At 58.6% G+C, this 22,659-nt stretch overlaps 3 protein-coding genes across 3 annotated transcripts; 1 reads left to right on the top strand and 2 right to left on the bottom strand.

Moving 5' to 3' along the window:
* Positions 1–340: 340 nt before the first annotated feature.
* Positions 341–8,758, bottom strand: BORCS8 (BLOC-1 related complex subunit 8). Its single transcript, XM_005140980.3, has 5 exons — positions 8,685–8,758; positions 7,263–7,375; positions 3,342–3,406; positions 2,706–2,813; positions 341–1,829 (listed from the first exon to the last, which is right to left on the bottom strand). Exons 1-5 carry the CDS (start codon positions 8,719–8,721, stop codon positions 1,787–1,789), a joined length of 366 nt encoding a protein of 121 aa, XP_005141037.1. The 5' UTR covers positions 8,722–8,758; the 3' UTR covers positions 341–1,786.
* A 153-nt stretch (positions 8,759–8,911) lies between these two features.
* RFXANK (regulatory factor X associated ankyrin containing protein) lies at positions 8,912–13,110 on the top strand. The gene is made up of 10 exons (XM_034070794.1): positions 8,912–9,097; positions 9,280–9,429; positions 9,610–9,678; positions 10,302–10,382; positions 10,471–10,536; positions 10,681–10,781; positions 11,706–11,831; positions 12,124–12,190; positions 12,317–12,397; positions 12,735–13,110. The coding sequence occupies exons 2-10, from the start codon at positions 9,339–9,341 to the stop codon at positions 12,791–12,793; spliced, it is 741 nt and encodes a 246-aa protein (XP_033926685.1). The 5' UTR covers positions 8,912–9,097; positions 9,280–9,338; the 3' UTR covers positions 12,794–13,110.
* A 996-nt stretch (positions 13,111–14,106) lies between these two features.
* Positions 14,107–15,723, bottom strand: NR2C2AP (nuclear receptor 2C2 associated protein). Its single transcript, XM_034070852.1, has 6 exons — positions 15,696–15,723; positions 15,262–15,308; positions 15,065–15,155; positions 14,855–14,960; positions 14,551–14,618; positions 14,107–14,327 (listed from the first exon to the last, which is right to left on the bottom strand). The coding sequence occupies exons 2-6, from the start codon at positions 15,300–15,302 to the stop codon at positions 14,211–14,213; spliced, it is 423 nt and encodes a 140-aa protein (XP_033926743.1). The 5' UTR covers positions 15,303–15,308; positions 15,696–15,723; the 3' UTR covers positions 14,107–14,210.
* Between the last annotated feature and the right edge of the window lie 6,936 nt (positions 15,724–22,659).

Raw genomic sequence — 22,659 nt, 5'->3', positions numbered from 1 at the left:
GCCAAGATTTGCATCTGTATTTAGAGTTTAACATAGGTCTTGTCTCACCAGAGCAGGGGGTGGCTGTGTTCCCATCATCATGCTTGGGGTTCTGTGCAGCCACTGCCTGATGCTCTTTGCTTTATGGAGAAGACACCACCTCCACTCAAAGCCAAAAGTCCTCAGCTGTAATTGCAGCAAAGAAATATGTGGGTGAGAAGGAGCAAGTGGACCTTGTCCATAAGCAGACCTACTCTCCTTCTCCAGCAGATCCCAGCTGAGTTCTCTATCCATCACTCCCTGCCATTGTGCTGCTCCTTCATTCTTCCTTCTCCATCCCAGGAGCTAGCACTACACCAAGGCAGATCATATAACCACCCATCGGGGTGCAGCCAGGCAGGGGGTAAGAAAACAAGGAAGATGACTGAGGAGCAAGTGAGATGGAGTTTGCAGGCCCCAGAGGGTGTGTTTGGGGTGGCAGAGAGCCTGCTGCTTGGTCACCAGCATGTCTGTTCTCCAAGCAGAGCACAGCTTGCTGAGCAGGGCCACCAACAGCTCTCCACAAGGAAAGGGTTATGCTAGAGCAGCCCTGGCTTTGCTCAGCAGTGGAGAGACCTGAGAATTACCTGGCTGCTACCACAGCAGTGCAGGCTCTCACAGCTGAGGCTCTTGAAGGGGTTTGCATTGGTGCTGCTGCTCCTCTGCTGTGTGCAGGGCAGAGCACAGGTACTAAAGGCAGTGCTGTTGCCATGAAACACAAGTAGGTTCAGCTCACTCTGCCCCTCTGACCAACATCTCACTGGTTACTCACAGCTTCACACCAGCTCTGCCCTGGCCCACAGCAGCAGCACACGTGGTTCTTCCCCAGCTCCTTATTCAGCAGCCAGTAAAGCATTTCAGGGAGGAAAAAGAGGCCACCAATTCAGAGATTCTCTCTTCCCTCCCTTGCTATTATCCTGAGAGACACCCATTACCCTGAACACGATACAATTCCTTTGGGAACTGAGTTTAGCCCTGCTTTGATCCCTGCATCCTTGGGAAACTCTTCAGCAGAACTGAGCTGATTCCAGGAGAGATGAACGCTGAAGCTGCATCCATTGTAAAGTGCCCTCCAAAGCTGTGCACTGGCTCTGCTTCCCACTGCAGGACGGGGGATGGAGACAGCCCTTTTCTTGTTGGCTTTATGAAGAACAGGACAGTTCCTTTTTCCTTTGAGAGGCTCCAGCTCTGCATGTCTTTGTTTTGCTCCGTGCCCTCTGAAACACGCAGGCTCCAAGAGCCCTCAGCCTGAGGCAAGCAACAGGGGGAGGTTTTAGACAGAACTTTCTTGTGTTTTCTTTTTATTATTGTTCTCCCTGAAACCCGATTCAGCAGCTCCCTGGCACACACATGAAACCCTCTCCTCGCAGAATGCCTCCTGAACAAAGCCAAAGCGTGCCTGCATTACATCGCTCCACAGCCACCCACAAAACACTGAAAGCAAGACCTAGTTTTGCAGAGATATTTCTGTGGCCCAGAGGTAGAGAGAAAAATGCCTCATAGCAGCCTGCCATTGAAGAGAACTGGAAAGGACAAGCACAGAACCACCCCATTTCCCTCTTGCGGAGCAAAGGGGCAGAACTGCCTCCCAAAGCACTCCCCAAAGCAGCAGGGTTTGCCTGCTCAGGTGCACCTGTTACTGGGAACAGAGGCAGGCAGAAGCCTTGGTGCAGCGTCACAGCTTGAGTTGGTGGTTTCTCCCTCCTCCCTGTCGTTGGAGACCATGGAGCTGGGCTGGAGAAGGCAGCAGAGGACGGCCAGTCTTGAATCAGGAACTGGCTGGAGGATTCTTGACTTGTGGGGCAACAACGCTGTGAAAAGAAAGAGAGGTCACATCCAGCAGGCAGGGAGGACACAGCAGCCATAGGGATGCAAAGAACCAGATAAAACCTCCCTGCTTGCAGCAGGAGAGTGGCTTAGACAAGAAGGGCTTTCAGAGCACTGTGCAGGCTACAGAGCAGCACACACCAGCCCCTGTGGGTGGTGAGCAATCTGCAGCCACACCACCACAAACCCACCCAGCACCACTCTGGGCTGTGCAGAGCGTGACCCAGCCAAGCAGGCAGCAGGGGAATACAGAACCTGGACCAGAGGTGTCTGAGCAAAGTCGTGCTGCAGACACAGAGGCTCTGTTCACTGTGGTGGCTTTGTCAGGGGCGGGCACTTGGGAACTGTCTCACTCCTACCCAGCCAGACTCCAAAAAGGAGGCAGGAGGGAGGCAGAGACACATACACTGGACTCAGGCGACCTGCTGGAAGATATTTTAGTAGCTGTAGCTCAACTGCAACCATACAGAAATGCCTCATCATTCTGCTACCACATATCTCTGTGGGACTCTGGGCCAAAAGAGCCACACATGTGACAGAGAAGAGCCTCACACCTCCCCCACCTCAGTAGCATCATCTCACTCCAAACGCTTTTGACACAACAAAAATATGTTTTACACAACCAAGCATCCCTTTTTAAATACAGAAATAAATTATTTTCCAGTTACTCTTTTATACACTGGATCATTTGTTTCCCAGTGAACGAGGCCAGGAGATCACTGGAAAGCAAGCAGTGTGCTCTTTCAAATAGCAGTCTAGAATCACTGAGGGAACCCCTTGGTATATCTGCACTGTGTCACCAAGGCCTCTGCCAGCCAGGGTGGTCACTTGGGCAAGGCAGTGGCACATCCCCTCACTACCTGCGGCCCTGGGCAGCGTTCAGCTGCTCCTTCATGGCTATGGCGTGTTTGAGCAGGCTGTCAATGCTCTTGAAGTACACGGTGCTGTCAGTCATGTTCTTTATGGCACTGAAAGACAGAGAGGGGTGGGGGGGAGATGGAGGATGGTCAGTATTTCCAAAGGCAATCCAAAGGTTTGGAGCACACACTGATGGAGAGGACTGGTAATAAAACCCCTCAACTTCATAGAATCCCAGCCTGGTTTGGGTTGGAAGGGAGCTTAAAGCTCATCCAGCTCCAACCCCTGCCACGGGCAGGGACCCCTTCCACTGGAGCAGCTGCTCCAAGCCCCTGTGTCCAACCTGGCCTTGAGCACTGCCAGGGATGGGGCAGCCACAGCTTCTCTGGGCACCCTGTGCCAGCGCCTCAGCACCCTCCCAGGGAACAGCTTCTGCCTAAGAGCTCAGCTCAGTCTCCCCTCGGGCAGGTTCAAGCCATTCCCCTTGGCCTGTCCCTACAGGAACTGCTTGTACCCTAACCCTGACTGTGCCCTCTCCTCAGCTTACACCAGGAAACCACAGGCAGCTTCTTGCTCTGTTTCTACCACTACACCTCTGCCTGTGAACACAACCCTCCTGCTCGGAGGGGCCCCTGTACCTGCAGGCATACTCCACCGTGTAGATGGCTCCTTGGCTCTGCTCCTCCCAGCTCTGCATGTCAGACTGCAAGAGAAGACAAGGCGACACCATGAGGCGTGTGCTGGGCAGACACAGCCACACACTAGCATTTAAGGGACATTTCTTGTGTGTATTTCTGGTGGGGCTCCTAGTTCAGGCCAACTCTTTGGCTACTCTGGCAAAATTCCCCTTGGCTTTAGCTCTTTTAGCCCATGAGCCAGTTGGGAGCCATGGAGAGTCAGGCTGTGAGCAACCAGCAACGGTGCTGAATGCAAGGGAGCAGCTGGATATTTCGGAGTACTTGGATGTCCTGGTGTGTCCAGCCCAGCAGGCAGCTGGAACTACCACAGCTCCCATGGAGTTCAGTCCTTAGTCCTCCCTGCAAAGCCAGGTAAAGCTTCTGGGAAGTTCTTGTTTCAGCAGACCTGCCACCCACAAAGGTTTGTACAGCATCCCTGTCCTCCTGCCTGCTCTGAACCCCCAGTGTCTGCTCCCAAGCAGCAGTGAGCACTGTGGCCTTCCCATCACAAACTGGAAGGAACCCTGTCAACTGAGTACAAACTGGAGCAGTGCTGCACGCAGCTGGTCCTGGCACAGGACAGAACTGGGCAGTAGCTCCAAGGAAAGGGAACACCAACCAAACACCACAAATCACAACAGAGCACAGCCGAATTCAGAGCTCAATAGACACCTATTGCAAAAGCCCTCAAGTAGTCTGGGTGCTCTTGAAAAATACATTCTCATGGGAGCTAATTCCCCCATCTATTCTGCTGGGTCTAGTTACAAGCCAGAGGAAACGCAAGGGCCTCTTTCTGTGAGTGAAGGAGCTGGGGTAGGAGCCTGGACTTCATCCAGAATCATTTCTGCTGCTCAAAGGCTGTCCTCCATCAGGACACTTCACCCCGTAGCTTGAGAGCACAAAAGGAACAAGCCTGTGCATGCAGCTCCCTGCAGGACCCATGCTCCACACAACACCACAACTGCCCCCGCTGCTGGGACCATGCATTGGGTGCAGAGGCAGCTGCAGAGGATGCACAAACTTCCCTGCAGCTCCTCCCCCTGCTCTCCCCCAGAGGTGCCAGAGGATCCTGAACAACCACACAGCCCCTGCCATGGCTCAGGTGTGGATGCCACAGCCTGTGCCCTGCTGCTGCCGTGCACTGGGATGTTTTAGCCATTTCCCATTATCAGAGGCAGTGATGCCTGTTCCCAGCATTCCCACCACTTCCTGGGATTTTCATGGCTTTAATTAGGAACAAGAGCCTTTTCCCAGAGCACCCTCACTTCTTAATCTTTCCTTTATGTCCTTTCTTCAGATTCCCAGGCTATGTCCTTGGATGCAGTTTAAGAACTAAAGCCAGCTATTAATACACAACAGCACTACTGATTTATTACTGGTGCTTGGGAATAAATTAATGAGGAGCTGTAAGTTCTCCAAAGAGCAGAGATATGCAGCCAGGTTGCTCTGTGTGGAGCAGGGCTCAGCAGCACAGCTTCAACGTGCAGAGGCAGCAAGAGCCTTCAGGATCTTAGCAGCGAGGTGGTAAATCTGCTCAGACATGGGAGGAAGGTATTAAGATGATTGTTCTCTCAAATCACAGCAAGTTGCTTGGTGTAAAGGCATGGGGGTGACCTTCTCCCTGCAGAAACTTTTCTCCCAGCCCCCTCCTTCCCAATTTTTCCAAGGCTTAACCCTGGGAATTTCAAAGGCTGCATCTCAGGACCATTCACAGCCAGAGATGCTGCATGGCTGAAGGAAAGCTGGAAGCCACCAATAAATCCCATTTCCTTTATACATTACTTAAGAACAGATCCATACAGAATAGATAGATAGATAGATAGATAGATAGATAGATAGAAAGAAAGAAAGAAAGAAAGAAAGAAAGAAAGAACCTTCTTTTCTATTCTGAAGCATTTAAAGCACTTTAATGCCTTTGCTCTGATCCAGATCAAACCTGACAGCGTGTTCATGGTGCACAACCCTGCTGACACCCTCCTGTTCCAGTCTCTAACCACAAAGCCAATGGGCTCTGGCACAGCAACCCAAAATACCCATCCTCATCTAATGGAATGCTGTGACCATGGCCCTGAGCACATCCCTTCCTCCTGGGGTTTGGCTGCCTGTGCTCAAGGGCCTGTCAGGCTCAGCCTGTCCACTGCAAACAGCAATGCCTGAAACTGGGATAAAATGAGAGTGGGATCACGGACAACAGAGAGAACGTGGCCACCAGCCCACTGCCAGCAGCTTGGCAGCACAGTCAGGCCTGAGTTATGTTTAATCCTCCCAGTTCCTACCAGTTAGCAGCAGGGAGGAGAACACGGGAAGCTGATGGGGCTGGAGGAAATGTCCCTCGCAGCAGCTCTATTCCAGCTGCCACAAACCATTTTCTTTCCATTCTCTCCCAGCTCTTGGCACACTTCTAACACTGGAGGGGCAGACAGGCACTGGGGTGACACCAGGGCACCGTGTGATCAGTTCAGCTTTGTCCTGCCATGCACTGTTACTGCAGGGAGCTCTTCCCCGTGTGCCAAGGCCACCGCTGCTCCTGCTGAGCTAGAGAGCAGGGCAGTAGGGAGACTGCAAGGCTGAACATGAAAGCACTGAAGAGCAAAGGGATCTGATGCTTGTGAGGCTGCAGTCACACAGAGGGTGCAGGGTCCTCACAGATGCTGCTGGCATTCACAGGACAGCGTGACCTCCTTTCTCACAAGTGAAAACCAGCAGCAATTCTGGCTACAAAAGAGGATTCTCTGGGAGGGCTGCAGCTGGGAAATGAACTTAGATGAGCCAGAGAGGTCACAGAATGCTGCAGATAACTGCAAAGAGCAGGGAAAATGAGAGAACCAAAGGTTTTCAGAGCCCTAGCCTGGCATAAACCCCACTGCTCAACACTGCTCTGTGCCTGGTGCCTTCACTCAGCACTGCTTCCATTAGCGCTGCTGTGATGTCCCCCACCTTCATCCCTGTTAGGCACCGCTCAGGGATGGGAACTGATCTCTCCCCTCTGCAAGACTTGTCATACAATTTGCTTCATTTCCTTTTGTTCAGGACACATTCCCTGGAAGTGGAACTATCCTGATGAAACGAAAGCAAGTGACAGCTCAGGAATAAGATTACAACCCTGTCTCCTGCATGCCAGTGGCACAAGCAGCACGTGCTGTACACACACATACATCTCTATACACCAACCACTGCATACAGACACCTATATAAAACATTAATAAATAATTGAATAATAAAGTGTCACAATCCAGGTTAATTTGGAAAGCAGGGCTGTAAAGCAAAGGTGAAAAATGGGGCCTGACAGTGCATTAGCATAGACATGAAGCAGTAATCTATTCATGAGACATCACTCCTAATGAATCATGACTGGCAGAAGAGGGAGAAGGACAACAAGGCTGGCATTAAAGAGTCAGTGCTCTGGAGGAAAGGAGGAACACAGCTGTGAGATGCGATTCATTATCCTGCTTTGCCTCATGTGGGCTCTTCTCAGTTGTCTCTTCACTCTCCCCCTTCCCTCCTCCCACCCTCCTCCTTATTTTATGTAGGAAATAAAAACCTCCCATTGCAGGCAGGGGTAATAAGATTCAGCATCTCCCTCCTCCCTGTACAAAACAGACTACTCCTGTCTCTTTGTCTCCATGCACAAATCCAGCTGTGAGAGCACAGCATCACAGCTGCACTCTCAAATTGCTTCTGACTTGGGTCCACAGGTAAATTTGCACCATTCTCTCTAGTTCACACTGAGCTGGGGTCCTGCAGCACCTCGTACCCCAACAGCCAGTTTCCTCCCTCCTTCCTGCTCCCCTTAGGGAGGTGAAGGAGGGATGACAGGGAGGGCACGAGAGCACTTTGTGCTCCAGTGTGGCAGCTCTGGAGGCCAAATGGAGCCCAACTCACCTTGTGCTGGGCGAGCTCAGGGAGGGACCTGCGCACATGCTCCTGCAGCCGGTACAGTGCCACCGAGGGCTCGTTGGCCAACACGTACATGCTCTCCGTGAACTTGTCTGTGACTGCAACAAGAGCAACAGCAGGCATGGGAGAGGAGAGCTTGGGATGTCCCCTATCCCTTGGGAGAGCCACCTTGGGATGTCCCCCATCCCCTGGGAGAGCCACCTTGGGATGTCCCCTATCCCCTGGGAGAGCCACCTTGGGATGTCCCCCATCCCTTGGGAGAGCCACCTTGGGATATCCCCTATCCCTTGGGGGAGCCAGCCTGGGATGTCCCCCATCCCCTGGGAGAGCCACCTTGGGATGTCCCCCCATCCCTTGGGAGAGCCAGCCTGGGATGTCCCCCATCCCCTGGGAGAGCCACCTTGGGATGTCACCCATCCCTTGGGAGAGCCAGCCTGGGATGTCACCACTGCCATGGTCCTCTATAAGCTCTGGTTGTTCTGCTTTCAGGGTTATGCCCATCATTGATCAGTTTGGAGGGGGCAGGAGCTGAGCAGTGCCCAGGCTCTGCTCCTGTGCCTGGCTGGGAATGCTGCTTCTCCCAGCCTGTCTGGCTCAGGTTTCTCTCTGCTCAGGGCACCCAGCAGGGTCCTGCTGCTACTCCCCAGGGTGATGTCCTACAAAAGCCCATGGAGGAGGCTTGGTGGCTGCCAACCAGGGAAGCTCTGCTGCTGTTCCGAGATGGCTGCTGAGCCTCTTCCCCTCCTTACACCCCTCTCATCCTGGCTCGGGCTCCATCCAGGCCCCACTCCACATGGGAACATCTTTCCAATTGAGTCACAGCTCTGATCCCTCCTTCCCTGCAAGGTTCACAAGGAGAATTATCAGCTCCCGACAACTAAAAGCCCAAACTCGGAGCTTGTTTCACTGCTCACAGCAAGGGGATGCTCGGGGAGCGTTTGCCCCAGCGGAAGCAGAACGAGAGCAGCTCCTGCATCAGTTTTGGGTTTCTCTCCTCCTCCCTTCGGAGCTTTGGTTTCAGTGCCAACCGCTCGGGAGCCCCGGTCTGTGATGCCGGATACAGGGGAGCTGCAGCGCACAACGGGAATGAGCTCGGCAGGAAGGATCCTACCCCCGGGACAGGCCCAGCCGCTGTGTGTCCGGCTGACACCGGGGACCCCCCGGCCCCTCGCAGCGGAGCGCACACAAGGCAGGGCCCCCACGGCTCTGCCCCAGCTCGGGCTCCTGCCGGCCCACGCCGACCCCTGCCCTGTCCCGATTTACGGGTCCCTATCGCGACTAAACCCGCGGGGCCTCTCTGGGCTCCATTGTGACCGCGACACCCAATTATCAGCGCCTGAACCCGCACCTGGGGCCTGACGCGACCGGTCCCGCGGCGGCCGAACCCCACCGGGACCCCGCTCGCACCTTTCTTCACCTTCAGCTGCATCTCCGGCTCCTCCATCCCGACCCGTCCCGTTCCGCTCCGTCCCGTTCCGTTCAGTCCCCTCCCGTTCCGTCCCGTTCCGTTCCGTTCGTTCCGTTCCGTTCCGCTCCGTCCGATCCGTTCCGCTCCGTCCCGTTCCACTTCCGCCGGCGCCCACCGACTCCACCGCCGCAGCACCTCCTCCTCCTGCCCGCAAAGGGCCCCGGCCGGAAACACCTCCCCAGCACTACGGTTCCGCCTGCGCTGCCCCCGGCGCTGTGCGGGACAGCGGGACCGGGAGCCCCCCCTTGGAACCGTCGCACCGGACACTTCACCGCGCACAGGGCCGGGCCCCGGCGGAGGAACGGGAAGTGGCCGGGCAGGACGCGGGGCCCCGCGGGGGAGGATGCCGGGGGTGAGCCGGGCCGGGCCGCAGGGTCCGGCCGTCGGTGGGGTGGCTGCGGGTTAAGCGAGGACGGGTTCCGGTCCTTTGGCCGGTGCGGGAGGCACGGAGGGGTTGGGGGCTCTGGGTGCTCCGGGAACCCCCCCCCCCCGTCCGCTCCGCCCCCCCACTCCTGACGCGTTGTTGTGTGGCAGCTGCCCCATGGAAGGTGACGGAGCCGCGGCTCGTCCCGGGGAGAGCCCCGTCGAGGAGGATGGAGCCGAGGGAGCAGCAGGCGCAGATGGGCTGGGTGCGAGCGGGACCCCCCCCCGTCTGTCTGCAGCCGGCCCCGGGCCATGGGGCTGGTGAGTGCGGGGGGTGACGGGGCTGCGGTGGGGCAAGGGTGCACCCTGCGAACCGGGATCACTGGGATCACCTCTGGGGTGCTTGCAGCCGCCGTTGGGTCTCGTTGTGCCGCATGAGGAGCCCGGGCTGCTCCCCGGAGAGCTGCGCCAAGGGCCCCAGTGGCTGATCCGCTTCTATAGGTGGAGCAGATGCGCTCACAAAGCCGTCGAGGGACGGACAGAAGAGCCCCGAGCCCTCGGCTCTTGACAGTGAGTGTTGTAAAGCCTGGGGCTCAGCACAGCCCCAGCGGGAGCAGGCACGGGGGAGCTCAGCTGGGTCCCTCATCCCTCAAAGAGAGCTGGAGAGCAGCCTTGTTGCTGCTGGTCCCTCTCATATCATGGCAAGGCCAAGTCCAAATCATCCTCTTGTGCTGGCAGAGAGAGGTCGCTGCAGCTCCATGCAGTGCAATGGGAAATGGCAAACTCTTCATGTGCTTTCCCAGTTAAACTAGGACGCGTGTTGAAAACACATTGAGATTTGCAAGTGGAGCTCTTCAGGGGTAGGAAATATGAGGATGAACATGAGTGCGTCCCTCGTGTGCCATTAATGCCAGATCCCTGCCCCAGATGGACCCTGCCCTCCTTAGGCAGCTGTTGGGGCTGGTTTATGTTCCCTGCTCAGCTGCGGGTCCCTGGGGCACTGCTCAAACCTCATCTGGGTTTAGTCACAGAGGAATCATTTCTGCTTTGCACGGCTCAGTTTTTGCCAGGGATCAGCTTCAGATCATGCCCAGGAGACCTGAGTGTGCAGGGGGCTTTGGTCTCCAGTCAATGTGGTTCCTCCCTGCACACAGAGGAGACGTGTCCCGACTCTGTCCTCTCTCTGCGAGCAGGTTTCCCCTTGAAGCACTCGAACACACTGACCAACAGGCAGCGAGGGAATGAGGTCTCAGCCCTCCCGGCCACGCTGGACAGTGAGTGCCACTGTGCCTTGCATGCAGGCAGCGGGTGCTGAGCTGGGAAGTGTTTGAGCCTGATGGGTGAACTCTTTCTGTCCCCCAGCACTGTCCATTCACCAGCTCGCTGCGCAGGGGGAACTCAGCCAGCTCAAGGAGCACCTGCGGAAAGGTACCTGTGGCTCTCTGGGGTCTCACCCCAGGTCACTCTCAGAAACCCTCAGCTTAGTTTGGCAGCTGTTGCTGGGTTTACTGGGAGGACATGGAGCAGAGGGGCCTTTACCCTTCCTATCATGTCTCATCCATGTTTGTGCAGGAGAGAACTTGGTCAATAAACCTGATGAGAGAGGTTTCACACCGCTGATCTGGGCTGCAGCCTTTGGAGAGATCGAGACGGTCCGGCACTTGCTGGAATGGGTAAGACCACACTTACGCAGCCCCTCTTTAACAGGAGACCCCCCCTCCATCCCAGTGGCTGCCAAACTGTCCAGCACCATCCTGGCACTGGCTCAGCCAATCTTTCCCATGGCACCAAACAGGTCACGCTTGCAAAGCATATGCCTCAGCCGCTGCCGGATGCTACTCCCCATTGGGCTGTGAGCTAAGTCAAGAGCATGAAGAGACTTATCTCACAGCTAGCAAGAACTGTTTGTAATTAAATATCTGCTTATTGGTAATTTGAGATCAGGCTTATCACTGGGGCCCTGTAATCTGCCTGCAAATGTGCTCACCGAGGCATCATTGCAGCTAATGAACTCATTGCTGCAACGTCCTTGAGTGCTGGGCCTGCAGTCAAGGACTGTCTGGGGGTAAACAGGAACCAGATCCTCCTGTGCTCTGGATCAAGCTGCTCCCCAAAGCTCTGTCCCATATCCAACCGTTAGCAAGCACTCACAGCTTGTAAGCACTGCCCAAACCCTGTTACCGTATTAGCAGCAAGTCTGAAGTGCATTGCTAGAGAGACAAACAGAACCCAAAATAAATAAGGTGGTACATTGATAAAAGGCATAATGAAGTCCAGGAGAGGTCTGTGGTGGCAAGAGCTTGGAGGACAGGGAGGTTTTCTATGTAAATCAGTAATAAAAGAGACAGTGGATACTCTGCAGGCATCTTGACAGGGCTGGGAAGACCTTGACTCGATGAGTTCCTGTGTAACAGGAACCACCCAAGGCTTCATTTGCTGACACTGGAGAGGGGCTTTTGAGTCCTCACTTGAGATGCTGATGATGCTTAAAACACGCCTGGTTCACTGGGAACCCCTGAGCTGCCTCTGCCCCATGCGGCCCGGCTCCATCCCAGCACCCTGGGGCTCCTTCACCCTAATGCTGGTGCCATCCCCAGGGTGCTGACCCCCACGCGCTGGCGAAGGAGCGGGAGAGCGCCCTGTCCCTGGCCAGCATGGGCGGCTACACCGACATCGTCACCATGCTGCTCGAGAGGAACGTGGACATCAACATCTACGACTGGGTGAGTGCCACGCTTGCCTGCTGTGTTAGGAATCATAGGTGTGGGTTGGAAAGGACCTTAAGATCACACAGTTCCAAACCCCTGCCATGGGCAGAGACGCCTTCCACTAGAGCATTCCCCAAAGCCCGTCCAACCTGGCATTCCTTGCTCACACTGGTGGTGTTTCCAGCCACAAGGACACAGGGCTCAGAACTTTGTCTTTCAAATGACACAATTGAAGTTATTGTATAACAAAGGGAATGAAGCCTTTCCTGTGAGCAGCAGTGACCTGGTACCTTCCCTTTCCCTGCAGAACGGTGGCACTCCTCTGCTCTATGCCGTGCGTGGCAATCACGTCAAGTGTGTCGAGGCCCTCCTAGGTAATGGGGAAGCTCTGCTGGGTGGTGACCACCTCACACACCTGAGCAGCTGCCCAAGGATGGGCACCTTTTGGGGTCCCCTCACCCTGTGCTGACCCAGAGGGGATTGATCCCCACTGCTTGCAGCTCGCGGCGCTGACCTGACGGAAGAGGCAGATTCTGGCTACACCCCGATGGATCTGGCTGTGGCCTTGGGACACAAGAAAGGCAAGTGTCCACCCCCCTGCCTGGCAGAGAGCCCTCAAAAGCCTCCAGGCAATTCCCAGCTTCCAGCCCTGCTTGGGGCTTTCCTTGACTCTCCAGCACAGTTCCCTGCTCTGCTGCGCAAAGAAACCAAGCTGAAGAAATGAATGGGTCCTGTTCCCTTTGCTCCCCCTCTAAACCAGAGCTGTGCTGGAGATAGGATGGGGACACAGGGGATAGGGACAGACCCTTGGATAAAGGAGTTTTCCAGCCTCCCACTGGAAAAGAGGGTCCTGCACACAGCGGTCCTGGCTTTTCACAGCCTGGCTTCCCCATGTGTCACTGCTCTTCCCCCCGTTAGTCCAACAGGTTATGGAAAACCACATCCTCAAGCTATTTCAGAACAAGGGGCTGGAATGACACAGCTGCTCCTGCTGCAGCTCCAGTGCTTCTCCTGCCTGGCACAGGGCTCTCGTCTGGGAACACCGTGACCTTACCCAGCCATTGTGGCATGGGCAGTGGTGTGATGCTTCAAGCAAGGAGGACATGGAGGAAGCTGGGAACTGCCTGTCCTGGGTGCATCAGTGCCTCTTCTGGAGGTGACACGGCCATGGGGCCTGACACCAGGAACACTCAACTCCTCTGCTGTGTCCTGGCTCAGCTGCTGTGCTCGTGTTTGCATTCAAACCATGCAAACAGGTATCATGTCCTTGGAATTAAACTCCAAAGCAGCCGTGTGGAGCCCTGTCCTGTCACAGCTGCCAGGCCCTGATCCAGCACCAGCTACTGGGCAATCACGGAGGGAACTGGGCCAACCAGCCTCTTCAAGGCCTGGTATTCCTCTCCAGAGCTGTCTCTTTGAAGAGGGAAGCTCCCTCTTATGCCCATAAACTTGCCAAGCCCTCCCTCCACACAGTGCTGTATCCAACCAGGGAAATACCCACAGGCAGGAGCAGAAGCCAGCAGGCAGCATCACCCTGTGCCAGCCAGGAACACAGCACGGCCCCAGCTGGCAGCCAGCATGGTGCCATCCCCAGCTGGAGCCTGCGAGGCTGCATAGAGCTGCTCCAAGAGGTTCAGGGGTGGTTGAGAGACAGCCAGAACCCAGAGCCCAAGGAGGGGATGCTTCTCTCTTCTGCTCCAGCCACACACCAGCATGGCCATGGCAAAGCCATGGGCTCAGTCCCAGGGTGCCACCTGGCCAAGGAGCAGCGAGGGAGGAGCACGAGGATGCTCAGGGGCTGGAGCAGCTCCTGTATGGAGCCAGGCTGAGAAAGTTGGGGCTGTTCAGCCTGGAGAAGAGAAGCTGCGTGGAGAGCTCAGAGCAGCTTCCAGTGTCTGAAGGGGGCTACAGGGATGCTGGGGAGGGACTGTTCATTAGGGACTGTAGGGATAGGACAAGGGGGAACGGGTTCAAACTTAAACAGCAGAGGTTTAGATTGGATATAAGGAAGAAATTCTTTACTGTGAGGGTGCTGAGGCACTGGAATGGGTTACCCAGGGAGGTTGTGAATGCTCCATCCCTGGCAGTGTTCAAGGCCAGGCTGGATGAAGCCTTGGGTGCCATGGTTTAGTATGAGGTGTCCCTGCCCATGGCAGGGGGTTGGAGCTGGAGGATCTGAAGCTCCTTTCCAACCCTGACTATTCTATGATTTATTCATCCAGTCACACAGGCTGTGTCCCACCATGGGCTCAAAGTCCAGCCCATGGATCTCTGCACTAGTGTCCCACTGCCATCCCATGGGGCAGGGGGTTCCTCTCAGTGCCTCGGGGTGCAGCTGGGGGCTGTATGTCTGTCCCCCCCTCCACATGGGGAATGCAGCCCCCCTGTGCTGCCCTAGAGCCTCTCCCCCAGCACCCGGAGGTGATACACAACGATCCTCCCAAAGAAGTCAGTGCTGTTCTCAAATGTGATCTTCAGCTTATCCAGCACCGTCTCCTCCACCTGGAATCTGTGTGGGGCCCGTAAAGGATTGAAACAGGCAGGGGGATGCCAGGACACGTGGAGATCTGCCCCATGGCTGGGGCAGCTCCAGCTCTGCTGAGGAGCTGCAGCATCCGCAGGTGTACATTTAAATCACAGCTCTGCCATAGCCCCCCCACCCTCCACCACCTCGAGGGGCTCTGAACCCCTCTGCCATGGGGCTCGCCCCAGCCCACAGCACAGCAAAGGATATCTGCATGGCGTTGCTGTCCTCAGGGTACAGGGTGGAGATGCGCTCCAGTTCTTGGCCTGCTTTGCACCCTGCAGAGGGCAAAACCCTCCCTGTGTCTGCTCTGCTGCAGGGCCAGGACCAGGTCCCCATCTGCATCCAAAGCATCCCAGAGAAGCCCAGGTCCTTGCTGTTCACCCCTCTCTGCTCCAGCCTATGGCCTCAGCCCTTCCAGCGGCTTGGGAACAGCTAACAAATACCCTTGTGGGATGTAGGTGTGGGTAAACTGAGGCAGAGGGACCCCCGTGCCCCCAGCCCAGCTCCTCACCTTCCAGTGTGCACATCCGGCTGGAGAATCCCCCCTGGAACTGGATGTGAAGCTGTGAGATCTTGACAGAGTGGGGGAAATCCAGGGTGACCCATTGGCACGTGCCCTGGGGGCAGGAATGACACCAGGGACTCTGTCACCGTGCAGACAATGGGGGCTCCACCGTGTGCCCGGCTCCCATCCCACCCTCCAGCTCCCCCATCCCCACACCTGGTCCGAGTTCCAGCAGGTCTCCTCGCTCGCATCGAACATGTGCTTCTTCCCGAAGTGCTTCACATCCCGGTTGAGCACAGAGCTCACCCTGCAGGGACACACGATGGGGACAGCGCCAGGGCTGGGACACGAGTCCCCTGCAGGGACTCAGGGGGCCCCTCGTGCCCCCCCCCCCCCGAGGGGCCAGGCCTCACCGTGTGGCCGTGTCGGAGCAGATCAGGGGCTCCACGGGCATCGCTGCCTGCAGAGAGACAGCGATGGGGTGAAAATGGGGACCCCCAGCAGCACTGGAGACATCTGGGCAGCACTGGGGACCCCTGAGAAGCATTCGAGACCCACGGGCAGCACCGGGGACCCCCAAGCAACACTGGAGACACCCCGGGCAGCACTGGGGTTCCCTAAGCAGCATTGAGGACCCCCGAGCAGTACTTGGAACCCTTGAGCAGCATTGGGGAACCCCCCCCGAACCATCACAAGGGACGCATTAACAGCAGCATCAGAAGCATCCGGGCAGCACTGCGGAACCCTTCAGAGCCATGGGGACCCCCGGCACCATCGCAGCACCGCCGGACCCCGCTCCAGCTGCGCCCTGCGCCCATCCCCGTCCCCTCCGGCCGCCCGCACTCACCGCCCGCCCGGCGCAGGAAGGGGCGGAGCAGCTTCCCCGGGACCCTCCCCCCGACCTCCGCCGCAGAGCCCGCCCCCCCCCCCCCCCCCCGGTGCTCCGGGACGTGCGGGAGCACCCCCAGAGCCCAGCGCTCTCCGGTACCCCCTGAACCCCCCAGCACCCCAAGGCTATGGGGAGGCTGCACGCAGGGGCCCCCCCATGCAGCACCCCCGGGGGTGACCCCCGTCCCCCGTGCTTCACCCCCTCTGCAAAGGCCTCGCACCCCCCAAGCCCCTGTCCGGCCCCTGCAGGGGTCTGTGGGTGTTTCCCCCCCCCGGCTCCAGGGGGACCCCTCCGGGTTGGGGTTGGGTGCTGCGGGTGGGTGCCCGGTGCCCTCCCGGGCCAGCGCGGTAGGTGGCACTGTGGGAGCGCGGCTGGGAATGGCACCGGGAGAGACCGACGAGGGCAGGGATCCCTGCGCATCCCAGCGTCCATCCTCGCATGCTCCGACATCCCTGCACAGTGGGGTATAGCTGCACTTGGAGCATCCCTGTGTGCTCCAGCATCCCTGAACCCTCCTGCATCCCTGCACACCCCAGCATTCCTGAACGCTCCTACATCCCTTCACAGCCCAGCATCCCTGAATGCTCCTTCATCCCTTCACACCCCAGCATCCCTGAATGCTCCTTCATCCCTTCACACCCCAGCATCCCTGAATGCTCCTTCATCCCTGCACACCCCAGCATCCCTGAATGCTCCTACATCCCTTCACACCCCAGCATCTCTGAACGCTCCTACATCCCTGCACACTCAATCCCTACACGTTCCACCATCCTCCTCCATGCAAGTCACGAGCACAAAGCTCCGGGAGCTCCAACCCTCCTGCTTTCCACCATGGCAGCCTCTCAGCAGGGCCAGCAATCCCACAGGCATCACAGTGGGAAGCCCGGAGCAGCTGTGCAGGGAGAAATCACCTCCCAGCCACACAGAACACAGGAGCTGCTTCAATTGATCCTTCATCAGCATCCGGAGCTGCTGTGCTTGCCTGTGCACACACATGTCAGGGAGCACACACGTATGTATCTGTGCACGCACATGCATGTGCTGACACACACCAGCACACGCGTGATGGGCTTCGTTTTCCTCCTCCTCCCTCCCCATCTCCCCCTGCCGAGTTTTGCCTGAAGAACTGGGTCAAAACCCACCAGAGCCATGCTTGCCCCTGGGCTAATTGTGTGCTGGGGACACATCTGCCACTTGTGCCTGCTGCTCCTGTCCCCATCGCTCCAGTGACCCTGAGGAGAACGGGGAGCAGCGCTCCGGCCCCGGGGGCTCTTCAGCCTCAGCATCCTCCTCACCCTCTCGCTCTCGAGGAACGAGGCAGGCGCTGCCTGCGGCTGTGCCGGCAGCAGCTTGGCGGTGGCGCTGGCTCCCGGCTGCCATCCAGCCCCTCCGAGGGGGGCCTTTGCTTTCTATCCAAGAGCTAATGGAAAGGCTGGTGCCAAACCAAGGCTCCGGCACCGATCCAGCCCCCCCGCTCCCACCGGCTGTGAGCCACCGGGGCGCTGGCCCGGTGCCGGTGCCGGCGGTGCAGGAAGCGAATGCCAGCGCCTTTTGTGTGCCGGGTGCCGGCGTGTGAGCTCCGCACCATGACCCGGGCCTGGCCTTCCGAAGCAGCCGCGGGTCTTGTGCCCTTCGCAGTTAATGACTGGAGCCGATTGATTCCCAGTTCCGTGTAAACACTGGGGATTACCGGTGACTGCGGCCCGGGCGCATTCAGCACAGCGCCCTGCCTGTTCTCTGCCTTTATTCCCCTCCCTAAGCAGAGGGGTGGTGGGTCCCTGGGGCACCAGGAAGGTCAGGATTTGGCACAGCCGGTAATCGATGCTAAATCCCAGTGTGGTGGCATCTCCACGCTGGGAAGGAGCAGTGCCGAGAAGGGACGGGTTCACCCTCTGGAAGGGGATCCGTAAAGGATATAATTATAACCCTGGTTTTAAGTCACAAACTGGTGTTTCTCCCGAAGAGGTGAGGGCACTGGGCTCATGGTTGTGTTTCTGCAGTGCCAGTGTCCTCCCTGCCGGTGCCATGGCACAAGGGATGCCGGAGACATGGCACGTCAGTGGTGTGGGGTAGGATGTGCCATTAATCAGCTTGGCTCCACTACTGGGAGATGCTGTAGGCAGCCAGGGGGGCAATTACTGCCCTGGCTTAAATGAACCAGCACCGTGTCCCACATCTGCTCCCAGTCCCTGCTGGCTGCTCCCCCCAAATCACCCCCTGCACCGTGGGGTGGGTGCTGGTGGGGTGGGTGCTGCAGGAGGGTGAAGGAGCGGGTCCGGCTGCCGGAAGGGGGAAGGAAAGGAGGCAGTTGCTATGGAAACAGAAAATAAAATCAATGCATCCTGCTGTTGGGTTTGGAGGGAAGTTGGGTCTGGCCAGAGCAGGGTCTCTGTGTCCCCAGGGGGATGCTGCACCCCCAGACCCTTCCATGCCCTCACTGCCATGCCCAGGTCAGAACATGGGGCAGGTTTGGCACCAGCCAAAAGCAGAAACCAGCCACAGCCAGGGTGAGAAGCAGCAGGCAGGGTGCTGAGGGTAGGATGAAAGAATGTCCATGGTGTCCGTGGTGCTGGGTCTCAGCCCATCCCCTTCAGAGCAGATCTCGGATCAGGGCAACCTGTCCTGCTCCATGGCTGGCTTTGGACAAGGCACAAGATGCCAGTTCCCCTGTCATGGAGGCATTCATCCATCCATCCATCCATCCATGCATCCATCCATCCATGCATCCATCCACGCACCCACCCACTGCCTGTCCCCGTGGCAGTGCCCCGAGCACTGGCCCCAGCTGCAGTGGCAGAGGCCTCATTAATGAGCCTCTCTCCCGATGAATGTGGCAGCTCTCCTGGAACCGGCTCCATCAGCCGCCCGCGGACCTGAGCGGAATAACAAGCGGCTCCGTGGGGCGCGGGACGGGGTCCCCCCGGCGGTGCGGGGACTGGGGCTGCACATGGAGGGTCCCTGGCACCCCAGTCCCTCGGTGCTCAGCACCCTCAGGATGGCAGCGGCGATGCTGCTCAGCACCCTGGTCACAGTGCTGCGGTCCTGGCTGCCAAACTGGGCAGTGCTGGAGCTGGGGAGGGTCCCAGCCTTGCCACCCCCCAAACTGGCTCTGTTATTGGGGTGACAAGGGGTGCTTTGCTACCTGCTCTCAGAGGACCAACCTGTCCATCCCCTGCAGTGTCCATGCTTGTTCCCGCACTGTGGGTTGGCTATGTCATCTCTCTATTGTGGCTATTGATGGGAGGGAGACCTGGCTGAGACCTGTCAAACTCATGGCATGTGGCTCCTGGCCCCTCTGCTGTCCCCTGGGTGTCTGGGGCCAAGCCAGAGCTGTGCTGGACCTATGGGGACACCCCCAGCCCCACACTGGAGCTGGATCCCCACCAGGTCTCTGCACCTTGCAGTTGGACCCCCCACCATTGCCACCACACACCCCAATCGCCCCATGGCCACCTCCCTGTGTCCCTGTCACAACAAAGGAAAACATCTCTGGATGGAAACTGCAGGAGGGTCGTCACGGCAACACTGCTGCAGGATTTCACCAGAAACCCAGCGTTCTGGCTCAAAACGATGCTCAGGGCCCCGCTTGCCCTGGCACACATGGTGCCAAACCTGCCAGAGCTGGGACCAAAGGAGCAGGACCGAGGGATGGAGTCACCCCATCCACTGCTGCCGGGGCCATCCGACCTGTCCCCATGGAGGTTGGGACCATGGGGTGCAGCAGGGACCTGGTGACTGTGGGTGCTCCCTTGCTGGAGAAGCTCTGGGCAGAGCCATGGGTGCTCTGGGAGCAATGCCCCAAGGATGGGCTGGACGTGGGGCTGGGGGTGTGGAAGGCACCTGAGCTGGGCAAGGATGAGAACATGCGGACATCCCCCTGTGCCAGGCAGAGCTGGGTCTCCCACCTGGATGAAGGGATGGCCATGGTGGGATGTTGGGGCTCCAGGATGGGCCCAGAGGGGAGGGGGACCCCATGAAGTCACCTCCCAGCAGGAGGGACCAGCAAGGGGGACACTGGGGGTCCGGACTGGTGCCAGTGGAAGAGCTGGTCCCACCACCAGCACCAAGGGCTGCAGTTCCCAGGCGTGGAGCTGCTGGCCCAGGGGAGAGGTGGTGTTAAATCCCCATCCATAAGCGGCGCTGGCTGCATCCAAGAGAGCTCCAATAACTCAACTGCCAGCACCTTCCTCAGCAAGACAAACAGCAGAGAGGCCACCCTGGTCCTGCCGGGGCCCTGTGTCCCACCAGGGTGCTCAGGGTCCCTCTGCTCCCCCCTTGCTGCTCCGAGCCCATGGAGAGGTCTGAGTCTGGCTCTGCTCTCCCCATGGAGCCACTGTGGGTCAGGGTCAAGGCTGGGTGCAGCTTCGTCACCACCTCCAATTCTAATTGGTGAAGGGTGACCCATGGGTGCTGGGAGGAGCCAAGCTCATGGGTGAACACATCTAAACCCCAGTGTGGGGTTGTGTGTATCACAACCTGCCCGTGCCGCATGGATGAAGCTTGGGAAAGGAAGATAAAGAGGTGGAAGAAGCATCTGGGCAGCAGGGAGGCAGCAGGAGGGTTGGATGCAGGTTTTGTTGTGGGTGCGGGACCTGGCTGTATTGGAGGTCAATGGGAGCATCTTGATCCCAAAGGGTGCCCAGTTCCTTCCATGAACAGGATGAGCATTTCAGAGCCAACACATGGGCAGTGATCCTGCTTCCACCACAGACCAGCTCATCCATGCTGGACCACCCTCTCTGCACCCATCAGAGTGCAGCAAACCTCAACCAGCACCCATGGGTGTCCTTTCCAAAGCAGGATAGATCTATAGAGTGGCAGCACCAGCCACCTGGATCCGCTCGGAGCAGGGAGCAGCCAGAACATCACAAATCCCATAGGATCCTCTTCCCAATCCTGGCAGACACCATGCGGGTATTAACCCCTGTGGCTGTCCCCCACGCTTGGGCACCTATGTGGGGATGGAGGACGCCAGCTGCAGGCACATAAAGAAGGGGAACAGAAGAGCTCTGTGCCGGGGTTGTGCCGGGGAGGGGGGGCTCACAAAAGGCAGGAAACGCCGCAAAAACTCTGGCACAATGGAGTCGGAAATGAGAACTTTGCTCTCGGGTTTCCGTGGATCCTATGGGCAAAATGGGGGGGGAGAGGGGGGGAAATACTCTTTCACTGCGTGTTGCCAAGTTGTGGGAGACAGGGTGGCATTCTCCATTCACCCTCAGGAAGGTGACACCCCCTCCCCTGCCGCACGGGGCCACATGGGGGTGCAAAGGGGATGGGAGATGCTGCTGGTTGTACCCTCTATGGCTTGGTAGGGATTTTGGGGTGCAGAGAGGTTGGAAGATGCTTCCCTGTTTGGAAACCCCCTAAAATCCCACTGCATCCCAGGGCAGGGATAGTGTGGGGTGCAATGTCTAGGACAGGAAGGACCCCACAGTGACTTTGTGGGGGCTGCAGAAAGGCTGGAAGGGCCGTAAGGTCACCCCTCCCTTTTTCTGGAGACCCCCTAGAATCCCACTTGGATGCAGCCGGCTCCCGGTGCAGGGATAGGAGGGGATGCTGGATGCAGAGGGGGCCCCAGCCTACCTGGGGGGGGGCTGCGGAGCGGTTAGAAAGGACACATCACCCCCCTTTAAGCACCCCCCCCATCATTACAGGGACCCCCCCAGGCCCCCGTGATGTGATCGATGGGGAGGGGGCGGCTCCTGGTTTGGGGGGGGGGGGGGGGGCAGCGCATGCGCGGCCGCCCCTCGCCCTGCGCCGGGCAGCGCGGCGGGGCGCGGAGCGGGCGCGGGTTCTCCGCCGCTGCGGGCAGGTGCGGGCGGGCGGCACCGGCGGCACCGGCGGGGGGGCCGCGCCTGCCGCCAGCCGCGATTGGCCCGGCCCGGCCCGGCTCGGCCCCCTCCGGGGGGGTCCCGGCCCGTTCCCCCCCCCCCCCCTCCCCTCCTTCCTTCCCCCCCGACCCCGCTTTTAAACCTCCGGTACCGGCGGTGCTCGGCTCCACCGGGGGGATGAACCTCAGCGCGCCCTGAGCACGGCCCCAGGTACGTGAGGCACCGGCACCGGCGGCACCGCTACGGCAGGAGCGGGACGGACCCGAGGTGCGGAGCGCGGTGGGGACAAGGGGGCTGCGGGGGACACGCACCGGGGTGGGGATACGGAGGGTACCGGGGTGGGCAGGGATGGGGGATGCTGGACCTGGGGTTGGAGAGATGCTGTGATGGGGTTGGGGACACTGTGGGGACTGGGGCTGTCAGGGCTGGGGATGCTGGGGACTGGAGGGGATGCTGCGGGAGGGGCTGCAGGGGTATCAGGAGTGGGGTTTGGGGCACTGGGGCAGGTGGACAATGGGGCTGGGGCCACTGGGGTTGTAGGGATGCCAGGACAAGGGGACACTGGGGACACCAGAACAGGGTGACAGTGGAAGGACCAGGGCTGCAGACGTAGGGACTGGGGCTGAGAGGGACTGGGGGACTCCAGCCCAGGGAGAGCCTTGGGGACACTGGCACTGGGGGACACTGGGTCTGAAGGTGCACCTGGTCCCGGTTCCACACTGGTGCTGCCGCTGGTGCCCTGGCAGGGAAGGAGCTGGGAAGTTTCGCATCCCTGGGGTACCCCTGGCTGCCGGGGAGATGACAGCGCAGTGAGGGCTCAGCACCACCACGGGCAGAATGAGCCCCATCCTGCATGCCCTGGCATGGGGACACCGTGAGGCAGACTGGAGGGCTCTGGGCTGGATGGCTCTAAGTGCTGGTGAGGGGTTTGCGGCTCCTTGTTCCCACACACCGATGTGAGGGCTCAGCAAACCCAGTGCCGGTGAGGAGGCCGGTGCTGGAGGCCCATCTCTGTGCCAGGCCCATCTCTGTGCCAGGCCCACCAGCCCCGGTGTTCTCCTCCCTGCTCTTGGTGCCAGGCACCGGCAAAT

Source organism: Melopsittacus undulatus, chromosome 19, assembly GCF_012275295.1.
Source record: "Melopsittacus undulatus isolate bMelUnd1 chromosome 19, bMelUnd1.mat.Z, whole genome shotgun sequence".
Classification (NCBI taxonomy): domain Eukaryota; kingdom Metazoa; phylum Chordata; class Aves; order Psittaciformes; family Psittaculidae; genus Melopsittacus; species Melopsittacus undulatus.
Note: the sequence above shows the minus strand (reverse complement) of the source record. Positions and strands in the feature narration are given on the sequence as shown.

Excerpts from the sequence above, each read along its gene's own strand:
- RFXANK (XM_034070794.1), top strand. The coding sequence starts at position 9,339 with ATGGAGCCGAGGGAGCAGCAGGCGCAGATGGGCTGGGTGCGAGCGGGA. Across the intron at positions 12,191-12,316 it reads GTGTGTCGAGGCCCTCCTAG|CTCGCGGCGCTGACCTGACG; the intron begins GTAATGGGGAAG and ends CACTGCTTGCAG. Across the intron at positions 12,398-12,734 it reads GGCCTTGGGACACAAGAAAG|TCCAACAGGTTATGGAAAAC; the intron begins GCAAGTGTCCAC and ends TCCCCCCGTTAG.
- BORCS8 (XM_005140980.3), bottom strand. The coding sequence starts at position 8,721 with ATGGAGGAGCCGGAGATGCAGCTGAAGGTGAAGAAAG. Across the intron at positions 2,814-3,341 it reads ACGGTGGAGTATGCCTGCAG|TGCCATAAAGAACATGACTG; the intron begins GTACAGGGGCCC and ends TCTGTCTTTCAG. Across the intron at positions 1,830-2,705 it reads AACGCTGCCCAGGGCCGCAG|CGTTGTTGCCCCACAAGTCA; the intron begins GTAGTGAGGGGA and ends TTCTTTTCACAG.
- NR2C2AP (XM_034070852.1), bottom strand. The coding sequence starts at position 15,302 with ATGCCCGTGGAGCCCCTGATCTGCTCCGACACGGCCACACG. Across the intron at positions 15,156-15,261 it reads TGCTCCGACACGGCCACACG|GGTGAGCTCTGTGCTCAACC; the intron begins GTGAGGCCTGGC and ends GTGTCCCTGCAG. Across the intron at positions 14,619-14,854 it reads CCGGATGTGCACACTGGAAG|GGTGCAAAGCAGGCCAAGAA; the intron begins GTGAGGAGCTGG and ends TGCCCTCTGCAG.